Source organism: Prunus persica, chromosome G4 (assembly GCF_000346465.2).
Source record: "Prunus persica cultivar Lovell chromosome G4, Prunus_persica_NCBIv2, whole genome shotgun sequence".
In the NCBI taxonomy this organism is placed as follows: Eukaryota; Viridiplantae; Streptophyta; class Magnoliopsida; order Rosales; family Rosaceae; genus Prunus; species Prunus persica.
In genome coordinates this window covers 13,080,777-13,094,498 of record NC_034012.1, presented here as the reverse complement: position 1 = coordinate 13,094,498, position 13,722 = coordinate 13,080,777, and the positions used below count along the sequence as shown (strand labels likewise).

The 13,722-nt window shown below is 36.8% G+C and overlaps 3 protein-coding genes across 4 annotated transcripts; all 3 read right to left on the bottom strand.

Annotated features, from left to right (window-relative positions):
• On the bottom strand, nt 404–4,044 carry LOC18780981. The gene is made up of 2 exons (XM_020561309.1): nt 1,556–4,044; nt 404–898 (listed from the first exon to the last, which is right to left on the bottom strand). Exon 1 carries the CDS (start codon nt 3,426–3,428, stop codon nt 1,581–1,583), a length of 1,848 nt encoding a protein of 615 aa, XP_020416898.1. The 5' UTR covers nt 3,429–4,044; the 3' UTR covers nt 404–898; nt 1,556–1,580.
• Nucleotides 4,538–7,013, bottom strand: LOC18780736 (protein MAINTENANCE OF MERISTEMS). Its single transcript, XM_007214188.2, has one exon. It carries the CDS (start codon nt 6,641–6,643, stop codon nt 4,865–4,867), a length of 1,779 nt encoding a protein of 592 aa, XP_007214250.2. The 5' UTR covers nt 6,644–7,013; the 3' UTR covers nt 4,538–4,864.
• LOC18779291 lies at nt 8,622–11,531 on the bottom strand. 2 transcript variants are annotated; one of them, XR_002271089.1, is made up of 3 exons: nt 9,659–11,531; nt 9,016–9,112; nt 8,622–8,861 (listed from the first exon to the last, which is right to left on the bottom strand). XR_002271089.1 is itself a non-coding variant. In XM_007213943.2 (2 exons), exon 1 carries the CDS (start codon nt 11,514–11,516, stop codon nt 9,693–9,695), a length of 1,824 nt encoding a protein of 607 aa, XP_007214005.2. In that variant the 5' UTR covers nt 11,517–11,531; the 3' UTR covers nt 8,622–9,112; nt 9,659–9,692. The 2 variants fall into 2 exon arrangements, 1 of the variants encoding a protein (XP_007214005.2); XM_007213943.2 differs by having other exon boundaries at nt 8,622–9,112.

Here is a 13,722-nt window from a genome sequence, read left to right as displayed (position 1 = left end):
GTTTGAGGAAGTTGGTTCCTGTGTTAAAACAGCATACTGGCTCAAAAGTGGAAACGATTACTTTCCATTGGGTGTATGTAAAGTTGGCCATATACATTTATACATTATACATTATACAGACAAGGTGTAATGCAGACTCTTTTGGGAAAGTTCTTGTTTCATGGATTCAAAGTCCTTTGATTCCGATGGATTCCCCCTGAATTGGTTTAGGATAGCTTGTAGTAATGGCCGTTTGACATCAATCACTGTAAATGATGCTGGCTATCAAATCAAAATTTCCCCCACTTTTGTTGTTGAGAGTGACACTTAACCTACACCCTTTCAGTCTTTCAGACCAGAATCTTAATCTCACTACAGCGTAAATAAATAAACCCAGTATTTTGATGAGCTTAAAACATACTGGTATACGAAAAATCCATTAAAGATAAAAGCAGAAACATTCCGCTGCCTAGCGTATTGTACATCTTTTAATTAGGCATGCCAAAAAAATTTATATGCTAGATATAACACACAAGTATGTGCTGTGTAATTGATTCCTTGTATTATAGACTACAAATCCTGAAACCAAAAACTTAACTCCACAAGTTCAAGAGAAAAGTCCATATCATGTTGAATAACAGAAATAGAAATGGAACTGAATTTGTTTGTACTCAAGATCAGTGACAGTGATGTAGTTACCTGGACAATAGAGCCATTAAAAATAACTAGCTTCTTTGGTTGACAAACAACATTGTTTTGATAGTCTTTTCAGTAAGATCACAATCGATTTGTAAACGTAGGTTCACAGCTTTGATGGACAGGTTAAGTAGACACAGAAAGATTCCAGCTGCATTATAAGCAATCTATAAAACAAGAAGTTTCTGATATGTCCAGAGTCCAACTCTCTTCCTCCGATTTCCTTGCACCCAAAAAAAAAATTAGAGAAAAACTTAACTCTTGATTGTAAGAGGTCGATATGTTGCTGAAACTTAATGACTTTGAGTGTTTTAAACTACTTCACAAGGTTTCGCCATCAGTTATAAGACTTGAGTTTCCGCACTATAATATTTTTACAGTATGCAGGGTTATTGGATAAGATAGATCACAATCGAACTTGGGCAACGGGATTACAATAGTTTTGTATCAAGTGTGAGTTTTCTTCCGTCAGTTCCCTAGCTTCTTTTTAGAGCATTAATAGCATTGTTTAAAAGAAAAAACTTTAACTAAAATTGAACTTAAACCTGAAGGGCTTGTCTCTGTTTACTTGTGACCCGTCATTCAAAATTTTCAGAATGCACTACTTCATTCCACTTAGAAAATGACTGGTTTGTTAAAAAAAATCAAACTTTCATGCTCAACCTTCTCATTCAGCCAACAAACAAACAAAATCCAGATTCAGACACCAAGCAAGCAAACAACAACAATTCAGAAGCAGCATAGAACACAAACACAATGGATGAAAAGTGTACTTTTGTTTCAAATTTGCACACATAAGTGATGAAAAAAGGAAAAAAAAGGTATCAATCAACGATATTGAAGCAAAAACACAGTAACAATAATCAAGTTTAGGAAATACCAACTCAACGGAGGGCTGTCTTTGATCAACTTTTCCTGAAACTTGTCCCAGACGTATGTGCTTTTAACTCCTGAACCACACTTTCAAGCCTTTTAAACCTAACTTCAAGCTCTGAATCTCGTTTCTCAAACTCCAATAGACCTTTCTCAAATAAGGAGCTATGGCTATGACATTCATTTCCTACGATGCTTACCATGTCCTTATTGAATTTTTTATCTGAAATTGGAGATGCCAATTGGATTTTATCAGATAATAATTTCTCACTGTCACCATCTTGTCTAATCTCCAAATTTCGATGCTTCTTAGTCCTATTATGTTTCAAAACTTCTGATACAGTTAGTTTATCTTCATTTATAGGAGCTTCCATCCTGTCCCATTTGGGAGGGAAACTAGGAGGTGCAGGGGTGTGATTAGCCCTTAGTAGCGAGCAATTGACACTCTGATCTTTCTTTTCCTGTGGCACAGCAGCTTCATTTGCATCTTCGAGACCTAACACTGATTGCTTCCACCATTTCAAGTACTTTGTGCTAACATCCCCCTCGAAGAGCCTAGGTGGAAGATACAACTTAACATTATTGATTTCCCTGTTGTAATGCTTCCAGGCTACATCAGAATTGCGACGACGGGTAACAGAGCATGGAAGTTCTTGATCAAATCCAAATTGCATAGCAACGCGATGCGGGAGGTAGTGTTCTATAGTACCAAGTCCTACTAGCTCACTGACCCTCAAGCATCTAACAAAGGACAGTAATTCATCATCCAAATCTGGACCAACCAAAACCCACTTTTCCTTATGTGGATAATAGTTAGGCAAATGCCAGTTCTCCATGGCCATGGCATATGGGCGCCACATGAAATCTTCTCCAGCTGAGTCCAAAACAATTCTCAAGTTTTTGACTTTGAGACCATCAACTCCTTCCCATCGCGCCATTCTTGGCTTAGTATAATTAATATCATTGGGCTTTGGCCTAAGTTCCGAGAACCTTTCCCATGCCCAAACCTGAACTAATTGAAATGGTGACCTAAGAATAGCCTCTGAAGTAGCACGACCTCTTTTCAATTGGTTTGAAGCTACGATTTCCCTCTTCAACAAACCCAAATCTCTATAAATGCTAGCAAGAACAGCAGGTGCAAGGGCAATTCTGGTCCCCCTAGCTAAATGAATTGCCATGGATATAGCATGCTTATGTATTCTACAACTAGCACCTTGGAAAACAAACCTTGACAACCATAAGGCAAGAAAAGCTTCATGCTCGAATTCGGTCCCACTGTTCTTGAACTTCTTCAACCATTCGCTTGCAAGAACATCCCTAGACACATCCCTGTAAGGTGTTCTTCTTTCTCTATTTAGTTTCTCCTCAATTTCTTTCGATTCTGTGGTTTCAAGTGGGCTTAAAACAGTGTGCCCCAAAACCGAGAAACCTCCTAAAATCATAACATCCTCCAACGTGATTGTTGCTTCGCCCCATGGAAAAATGAAGGAATTGGTCTCAGAGCACCATTTCTCAGCAAACCCACAAGCCAAATCGCCTTGCCTTCTTATTTCGTACCTTGAACTAAGAATTGCTTCATAAATACCAGCTTTCTTCCATGTAGATTCGTGTACAGAAGCTAAGCGGTCGACCCAAGTTATGAAGTCTTCTGAGACCGTACGCCATCCTGGGAATTTAACCTTCAAAGGCCATTTCTTCTTTGGCTCAAAATGGGATGGGAGGGAGGAGAAACAAAGAGGCAGCTTCAAAGGAGGTTCCTTTGCGGAGGATGGCAAAGTGGGTTTGAGAAAGTAGGCTTTTCTGAGAAATGGGTTTCCACCAGTTGGTGAAACCATGTACTCTTCTCTCTCTTCAACCATGTAGTCTTGAGGAACCTCCATGATCAAAGCTCAAGCTTGAACACAAAGGGAAATGGGGGATTTTTCTTTTCTTCTTTTGCTGAGAAAGTTTTGGTCTTTTTGGGGTTTAGGGGCTGATTCAGTTGTATATGCTGGTATGCTGTGAAACGGGGTTTCCATTGATGGAATAAAACAGAGTTTGCGTGAGTAAGACAGATTCATCTGTCCGGTCCAAAACAGCAATGAGGGCTTCTGCTACGTTGTTGCATGAAGGCCCAGCACAGTGGAGAACGTCCAATCAGAATCTTCCGTCTGTACCAAGCAATACTGGGTGCGTGAAAGACTATGCCTGCCACTCTTTTTTCTTCTTTTCTTTTTTTCTTTTTTTCTTTTTTTCTTTTTTTCTTTTTTTCTTTTTTTTTCATTGGGTAAGACCATGGTTGTGTTTGACAGATTGTTACAAATATAATGGATTTGAGTAGTTAAAATGCAGTTTTTTTTATGCGTAGTTAAAATGTAGTTAGATGATTGGATTAGTTCATTTTATGTGACGCCCTTTAAAGATCATTTTTACAAAAAAAAAAAAAAAAAATTTAATAAAATTAGAAATCCTTTAGTCATTAAATTATTATGAAATAAATAGGCAAACCTAAATTTTTGATTGAACACTAAAATTATGATACTATTTAACGATTTCACGAATTTGTTATGTTTTTGCAAAAATGCTATTTCACGCATTTTGGGTGTCTTAGAAAATAGGTGGCTATGATATTCAAACTAGCATTTCCCTATAGATTTAGAAGGGGAAGGGTAGAATAGGTAGGTAAAAACAAAAAGCCTATATAGATTTTGTAATTGATCCATTGTATTATAAACTACAATTTCAGAGGAAGTTGATAAATGTAACTGAATTTTGTTGCATTCAAGAATGAGTATTAGAATTATTTCAATTCCTTCTTTTCCTATGTTTACTTCCATTCCCGACATGCCACTAACACATAAAGAATAAAATAAAATTATGTGGGCTCCATGTTTAAATCCCTAATAAATCTGATTCCAATTCCTTACTCTATTCTTAGTTCACCGATTCATGACTTCTCTCATTTTAGTAAGTAAACATGCCATCAAGATCTGTGGACTCATGAATTCTGTTTACATGGTCAGAATATATGGATAAACATAGTGCCTGTGATATTGTTTGTTGGACATTAGAGCCATTACAAGTAACACTTAACTTCTTTGATAGACAAACCACATTTTTAGTTTGCTCAGCAAGAGATCCTAATTACAAAATCTAGGCATATGTGTAGGTTCAAGGCTCTGATGAACAGGTTAAGTAGTTACCAAAAGATCCCAGCATATGCAATGCATAGAATATGTACAAAAGACCAAGTTTCTTCTATTTCCAGAGTTGGGTGCTCATCCTCCATTGTCCCTGCACCAGGTTTCGGACATACCAACTCATAGGAGGTCCTCTTTCATAAGCTTTTCCTAAAATATAACTCGTCAACAACGTTTTTAATCCTTTTAAATCTAGCTTCAAGCTCCGACTGACGTTTCTGAAATTCATCACTGACGAGGCTTACAATGTTCTCATCAGACTTCATGGTATTAACATAACTTTCTTGTGCAATTGGAGATGATGCAAAATGTTGAGCTTGACTTGATAATTTCTCACCGTCACTACCTTGTATAATCCCAAAGTTCTCATGCTTCTTACAGTATTTCAAAAACTCTGATACAGTTAGTTTATCCTCATCAATAGGATCTTCAGCTTCCATTCTTTTACGTTTGGGAGGAAAACCAGGCGATACTAACAATTTCACTCTCTTTGTTCTCTTTTTTCGTGGCACAGCAGCTTCTTCAAGACCTGAAACTGATTGCTTCCACCACTTCAAGTACTTTGTGCTAACATCTGCCTCAAAGAGCCTGCATGGAAGATACAACTTTACATTCTTGATTTCCTTGTTGTAATGCTTCCAGGCTATATCAGAATTGTGATTAGGTCGAGAAACAGAACACGGAAGGTCTTGATCATATCCGAATTGCATAGCTACGCGATGCGGAAGGTAATGCTCTATAGTACCAAGTCCAACTAGCTCACTGACCCTCAAGCATCTAACAAATGAAAGTAACTCATCATCCAAATCAGGACCAACACAAACCCACTTTTCCCAGTGTGGATAGCATTTAGGCAAATTCCAGTTCTCAATGGCCATGGCATAAGGGCGCCACTGGAAATCTCCACCAGCTGAGTCTAAAACCATTCTCAAGTTTTGAACTTTCGGGCCGTTTACTTTATCCCATCTAGCCATTCTTGGCTCTGCATAATTGATACCATTGGGCTTTGGCCTAAGTTCCAAGAATCTCTCCCATGCCCAAACCTGAACTAATTGAAGTGGTGACTTAAGGACGAGTTCTATAAAAGCATCATCTATTTTCAATTGGTTTGAAGCTACAATTTTCCCTTTCAACAAACCCAAATCTCTATATACACTAGCCAGAACAGCCGGCGCAAGGGCAATTCTGGTCCCCATAGCTAAATGAATTGCAATGGAGAAAACTCTGGTATGTATCAGATAATTAGCACCAAGAAAAACATACCTGGACAACCAAAAGACAAGGAATGCTTCGTGCTCGAATTCATTCCCACTGTTCATGAACTTCTTCTGCCATAAGTTTGTGGAAACTTCTTTTAACCCAGCACTCTTGCAAATCTCTTTTCGCAATTCAAGTAGTTTCTTTTGAATTTGTTTCAGTCGTGGGATTTCAAGAGGGCTCAAAACAGAGTCTCCCAAAACAGAATAACCCCCTAAAACCATAACATCCTCCAATGTGATGGTTGCTTCACCCCATGGAAAAATGAAAGTATTGGTCTCAGAACACCATTTCTCAGCGAACCCATAAACCAAATCGTTCTCTCTTCTTATATGGTACGTTGAGTTAGTGATTGCTTCGTATATACCAGCTTTCTCCCATGTGGGTTGGTGAACAGAAGCCATTTGACCAACCCAAGTTTTCCAATCTTCTCGGCCTGGCGGCCATCCGCGAAATTGAACCTTCAAGGGCCATTTGTTTGGCTCAGAATGTGATCGGAGGGAGGAGAAACAATGAGTAAGCTTCAAAGGAGGTTCATTTATGGAGGATGACGAAGTAGGTTTTAGAAAGCAGGCTAGTTTGAGAAATGGGTTTCCACCAGTTGATGAAATCATGTACTCTTCTCTCTCTTCAACCATAAAGTCTTCTGGATTCTCCATCAAAGCTCAAGAAAAAAAAAACCAAGAAAATGGGAGTTTTTTCTTCTTCTTTTTTTCCTTTTTCCCTGAGAAAGTTTTGGTTGGCCTTTTGGGTTTAGGGGGAAATGAAGCTGGGTAATTTCTGCTGCGAAATGGGGTTTGAAAATGTTTTGATGAGTAAAGAAAATGATTTGACGTGTCCAATTTCCATTGATGGAATAAAACAGAGTTTGTATGAGCAAGAAGCATGACTTTTCTGTTTTTGGTCTGTTCTGCTTCATAAATGCTCAGCTCAGTGACAAACGACCAATTATAATTTTCCACGTCGATGGTTTGGAGCGCTTCTGCCTTCTGCGCGAAGGAAGGAGCACTGTTAGCTTCATCTTTCTTTCAAAATATCTGGTGTTCCTGATTCCTTTTCATCTTTCATTTCTACTTTCTTTATAAGCTAAATTGTAGCAATGGTCTTAGACTAAAATTAAACTTTATTTTTCATCCCTTATATTGTTAAATTATTACAGTTGTACTTTAATTATGCCTCCACTTTCAGATATCGTCATTTCCGTCATCTCAGTCAACTTTTCGGTTAAAATAGCTTGTTTGGTATCCTATTTAGATTCAATTTTATAAACTCAAAAACATATTTTAAGTCCAAAAGCTACAAAAATCCGTTTAGTAGGCCTATTTTCAAAAACTCAAAGCCAAGAAAAACTTAAAAAAACATCCCCATTATTAAAAACAAAAAAAGTGAAATTTTATAGTTATTTTTTTCTTCTCTCTCTCTAGGATAAAAAGTACTTAAAGATGTCTTACACAAAAGACATAGTAAGTGCGTGTCTACGAACAAATATATGTGGGCCTATTGAAATTTGGACACGACCTTTGTGTCTAATGCTAATATCAGCTTACATCTTGTCACCTCACTGTTAATAAAAGTAATTATTATAGTTTAAAAAAATGATTAATTGTGCTTTTCATAGGACGAAATTTATTTTTTTTGCCTAACAAGTTTGTAGTTGTTCACTGTTCCAATTGTAAGACAAAGCAATTTTGCCTTGATTGTATTGGAAGATGGTAAGTAAGAATTAAGATGTTGACAGTTTTAATTTGAGTGAGCTAATTTTATATTTGCATAATTTTCATTTATACCCAATTTTTAAATCTAATCCTGTATTTATTTGCATGAGTTTTGTTGAAAATGTAAATTTTAGTGAGCTCACTGTGTTTGATTACTTGAAAGAGAGAGAGAGTGGCAGTGGTGGAGAAAGAGGAAGAAATGGATGTGGTGGAGAGAGAGAGGCAAAGTGGCGCTGATTTGGACGGTGGCGGTGGTTGGCAACCTTTTTTTTTTTTTTTTTTTTTTGAAAAAGTAAAGACATTGGGCACAGATGAATTGTTTGTGTGTATGTACAAAAGTCAAATCAAAAGTAGCAATCAATGTTGTCAGATATATGTCATATACGTGCCCAAAAGTATCGAGTTTAAGACACGAAAAAGTTAAATCGTGCCCTATGAATTATGGAAACTCATGTAGAGGAAACCGACTATTTTAAAGTGGCTGCATTGTGGCCATCAGTATAGAGCCCGAATAATTGCGCCTTTTTGCATTAAAGAACACAAATAACAATTGTGCTAAAAACCATATATTTTAGTAGATTTGCGAATATAGGGTTTTTGATTTTCTAATTTTAATTTCAATTATTTTTAGATTTTAACAGTAGTTTGGGGCTCAATACCAAACAAGTTTTTAAACCTTAAAATTACTATTTGAAAACTCATGTTGTTAAAAAGAATCATAATTTTTAAATTTACTTTTTTGAGTAGGATACCAAATGGGGACTAAATTTCTTCCACTATATAAGTAAGCACATCGGAATTCTTTTCCACTCATTGTGATTCTCGGTTTTAAAGTTCCTCTCCTAACTGATGAATTGATTTTTTTCTTTCCCTTTTTTGAACTGCAAAAGAATTTGATAGAAACAGAGGTGCATAGTTTCAAACAACAAAACCATTGAAATTTGTAACTAGAAAAAACATAGTTCCACCATTCAGTTGTTTCGAAAACTGAAGTTTACAATAGTATCCAAGAGCTGCTGGAGAAATTACATCAGTACTTACTTAGATTAAGAAGCTTCGTGCCATGAAAATACAGAAGACTAAAATTCCTGAAACCACCACCAAAAAGCTCAACTCCACAAGTTCAGAAGATGGTTGAATAACAAAAGTGGACTCAAGAATTCTGTTTTCATGGTCATTAAAACACAAAACTATTAACTTCTTTGGTTGACATAGCACATTGTTAGGTAGTATGTTCAGTAAGATCGTAACTACAAAATCTATTGGCCTATGTGCTATGTAGGTTCAAGGCCTTGATCAACAGGTTAAGTTGTTACCAAAAGATTCCAGCAGCGTTAAAAGCTATGCATAGAATATATACAAAAGACCAAGTTTCTGATATTTCAAGAGTTTGATTCTCGTCCTCCATTTTCCCTGCACCAGAAAAAGAAAAACCTGTAACTCGCGATTTGAAGAGGTTGATTCCATATTTCAACAACAATACAATGCAACTGTAATGTGGAAGCAAATAAGATTCCGTTGTCAACTAGCAAATACCGATATAGGAAGAAAACGGTAAAAAAAAATATGAAAAATCTTCTTTGAGCATAAATAGCACTGCTTAGAAGAAAAATCTTCTAACTAGAAGTGAACATTAACCTAAAATTGCTTGTCCGTTAACATGCGATCAGTTGTTCACTATCAGAATGTTGAGCTTTTTCATTCTACTGAAACAGTTAATCAAGTTTGTATGTTCAACCTTCTCATTCAGGGAACAAACAAGGAGAATCCAGATTCAGGCAAGTGAGCAAACAAAAATCAAGTCAAATGTAGCATCTATCGCAAAGCCATTAGATGGATGAAAAAATTTACTGCCATTACAAATTTTGCAAATATAAGTAATGAAGGAAGAAAAAAGAATGTACTCATCACTGATGTTTAAGCAAAAACACAGTAATAAAAGCCAGTTTTCGGACATACCAACTCAAAGGAGGTCTTCTTTCATAAGCTTTTCCTAAACCTTGTTCCCCAATCTATGTGCCTTTAACTCGTCAATCTTAGTTCGGAGCCTTTCAAATCTATCTCCAAGCTCCAGCTGACGTTTCTGAAATAAAGAACTACTGCTAGCACATTCATCACCGACGAGGTTTACAATGTTCTCATCTGACTTCATGGTATTAACATAGCTTTTTTGTGCAATTAGAGATGCAAAATGTTGAGCTTGACTTGATAATTTCTCACTGTCACTGCCTTGTATAATCCCAAAGTTCTCATGCTTCTTGCGAAATTTCAAAAGCTGTGATACACTTTGTTCGTCCTCATCAATAGGATCTCCAGCTTCCATTCTCTTACGTTTGGGAGGAAAACCAGGAGGTACAGAGGGGTGGTTTGCCCTCGATAGCAAACATTTCGAACTCATTATTCCCCTTTTTTGTGGCACAGCAGCTTCCCTTGCATCTTCAAGACCTGACACTGATTGCTTCCACCATTTCAAGTACTTTGTGGTAACATCAGCCTCCACAAGCCTAGATGGAAGATACAATTTTACGTTCTTGATTTCCTTGTTGTAGTCCCAGGCTGTGTCTGAATTGCGGTTAGCTCGAGTAACAGAACATGGAAGGTCTTGATCATATCCAAATTGCATAGCGACCCGGTGTGGAAGGTAATGCTCTATAGTATAAAGTCCAACTAGCTCACTGGCCCTCAAGCACCTCACAAATGAGAGCAATTCATCATCCAAATCAGGTCCAATCAAAACCCACTTTTCCTCTGGTGGATAGTATTTAGGGAAATGCCAGTTATCAGTGACCAAGGCATAAGGGCGCCATAGGAAATTTTCTCTGGCTGAGTCTAAAACCCTTCTTAAGTTTTCAACTCTCACACCATTCACTTTATCCCATCTAGCCATTCTTGGCTCAGAAGAGTTTATAGTATTTGGGTTTTCTGGCCTAAGTTCTGAGAATCTTTCCCATGCCCAAACCTGAACTAAATGAAATGGTGACTTCAGCTTGAGGGTGAAATCTAATTCTTTTAAGCCTACAATTGCCTTTTTCAACAAGCTCAAATCTTTATAAATGCTAGCAAGAACAGCCGGTGCAAGGGCAATTCGGGTCCCCCTAGCTAAATGGATTGCAACAGAGAAAACAGAATTCTGTATTGAATTACGAGAACCAACAAGAACATACCTGGACAACCAAAAGGCAAGAAATGCTTCGTGCTCGAATTCATTCCCACTGTTCATGAACTTCTTCAGCCACAAGCTTTTGGTAACCGCTTTCTTCCCACTGCTGTAAATTTCTTTTTGCCCCTCAATGAGTTTCTCTCCTACTTCTTTCATTTGTTTGGTCTGCAGAGGGCTTAAAACAGAGGCCCCCAAAGCCGAGAAACCTCCCAAAACCATAACATCCTCCATTGTGATGGTTGCTTCACCCCATGGAAAAATGAAAGTATTGGTCTCCGAACACCATTTCTCAGCAAATCCATCACCCAAGTTGGCAACTTTTCTTATTTCGTATGTTGAACTAATGATGGCTTCATATATACCAGCCTCCTTCCATTTTTCATGATGCACAGGTGCCATTTGATCAACCCAAGTTTTCCATTTTTCTTGGCTAGATCGCCATCCATAGAACTCAACATTCAAATGCCATGCCTTTGGTTCAAAATGGGTTGGGAGGGAGGAGGAAAAGCAACGAGGGAGCTCAAAGGGAGGTACATCAATGGAAGATGGCAAGGTTGGTATTAGAAAGTAGGCTTTTTTACGAAATGGGTTTCCTCCCGTAGGTGAAACCATGTGCTCTTCTCTCTCTTCAACCATGGTCTCCGGGGGACTCTCCATCACCAAAGCTCAAGATTTTTCTCTTTTGGGTCTGAAACAACGAAAATTATTAAACAGAAAAGAACAAATTGGGTTTTGAAAAGTGGTTGGTTTGACGGGGTCCCATTTCCATTGATGGAATCAAACTGAGAAAGGCAGTAGGCTATTTTGTCTGCTCTGAAAGACTAAAAACAGTGATATGACGCCTACTCTATTCAGCTGCGCTGTCACTTAAATGAAGGTTCAATCATAATCCTCCACCGTTTAGCGCCCTTCCGGCTTCTGCACAAAGGAAAGGGACACTGAAACGCGCGGGCTTCTTCCACCATTCAAATAGGAGAAATACTTAGTTACAACTTATAACTTACAACGAATGTTTTTGCTATCCGACTAATATTGTCGTGGCACATAAAAGTGTTATTATGTGTGTCATATCATTATTTGGTGAGATAACAAAATAGTATTATTCTCATTTCATGAAATTCTTTCCTTTCAAAGAGAACATGCGGGTTACTTGTTTACAAGTAAAAATATTAAAAGCTTGAATTGATGGCTTTCTTGAAGAAAACAAAAAATATAATGAAATTTTGATTGTTGTTAATTGCATTATTGCTGTGGAAGAAAAATGAAAAAAATATAAATATAAATATAATAGTTATTTTAGGAGTCATCATGAGTAACTTTCTGAATCCCTATTATCGCATTGAATTCTACAATATGTTTGGTTTTCCAATGAGAAAATCTATAATGAAGATTTAGGTGGCGTTTGGCAGCGCTTAATTTTTTTTAAAAGCAATTTTAATAAAAATTTGTCATGAATTGGATGTTTGGTAAACCCATAAAAACTAGCTTATTTTGAGTAAAGGTACTGTTGATGTATCTGATGAGTGGTGAAATAATAAAATTTAGGTGGGTTAAGGGGTTCTAAGAATATGAATTCCATTGAGATGTTGGGAATGTTTGTATACATGCTAGGACATGGTGTGGGAAATAGGTTAGCACAAGAAAGATTTCAATACTCAGGATGAGACAGTGAGTAGATATTTTAGTTACATATTGGATGTTGTATGTCATATGACAATGGATGTCATCAAACCGATGGATCGTGAATTTAGTGATATTCCACAAGCAATATTGGGAAATTCTAGATATATGCCTCATTTTAAGGTAAAAATTGCATCTATCACTTCTCTCTCATTTTTATTGCTAATTATAATTATACACATTGAAAATTTTGTCAAACTATCATTTTTAGGATTGTATTGGGGCTATAAATGGAGTACATGTATAAGCTTCAATACCACCTCAAGATCAAGTGCCTTATATTGGTAGGAAAGGGATGCCAACTCAAAACGTTATGGCCGTATGTAACTTTGACATGCAATTTATATTTGCATGTGTCAGGTGGGAAGGCACTGCACATGATACAAGAGTGTTTATTTCGGTTCTACGCAATGAAAATTTAAATTTCCCTAAGCCTCCAAGTGGTAAAAATTATGGTCAATTAACCTTCGTGTTTTTCATTACTTACTTAGTCCAATTATATATACATATTAAGAAAAATGAATGTTGTATTTCACATGGAAATATTATTTAGTAGATGCAGGGTACCCACAAATGAGAGGTTATTTGGGACCATATAAAGGCAAAAGGTATCATCTCTCAGATTTTCGTAGGGTAAGCCAACCAATGGGTTATAAAGAGGTATCCAATCATGTTCATTCTTCTCTTAGGAGCATTATTGAAAGAACCTTTGGAGTATGGAAGAAAAGATGGAAACTTTTAAGATATATGCCTAATTATCCATTCAACAAGCGAGGATAGTCATTGCTACAATGACACTTCATAATTATATAAGGAGGCATGCCCAACGTGATAGACATTTTGATGCTTCAAATGATATCTTAAGTGAAGAGATAGGTGAGGATGTTGATGTACAACAATAACTTCATAGTCTTCATGACAATGGAACACAAGAGATGGAAGCATTGAGAAATAACATTGCTATAAGTTTAATGAATGCATCTAATTAGCTTCTTTTATATTGTAGTAATCTATTTGGGCCTGTTAAAATTGAACAATTTTTGTGTATTTGTTATGCTAACCCTCTCCGAAGCCCTCAAAACACATTGTTATTATTAATATAACAATATTTAGAACTACTTTTGTTACAATATTAATTTATAATTTATGGTAATATATGTGTGCTAATTGTAGATTACAATTT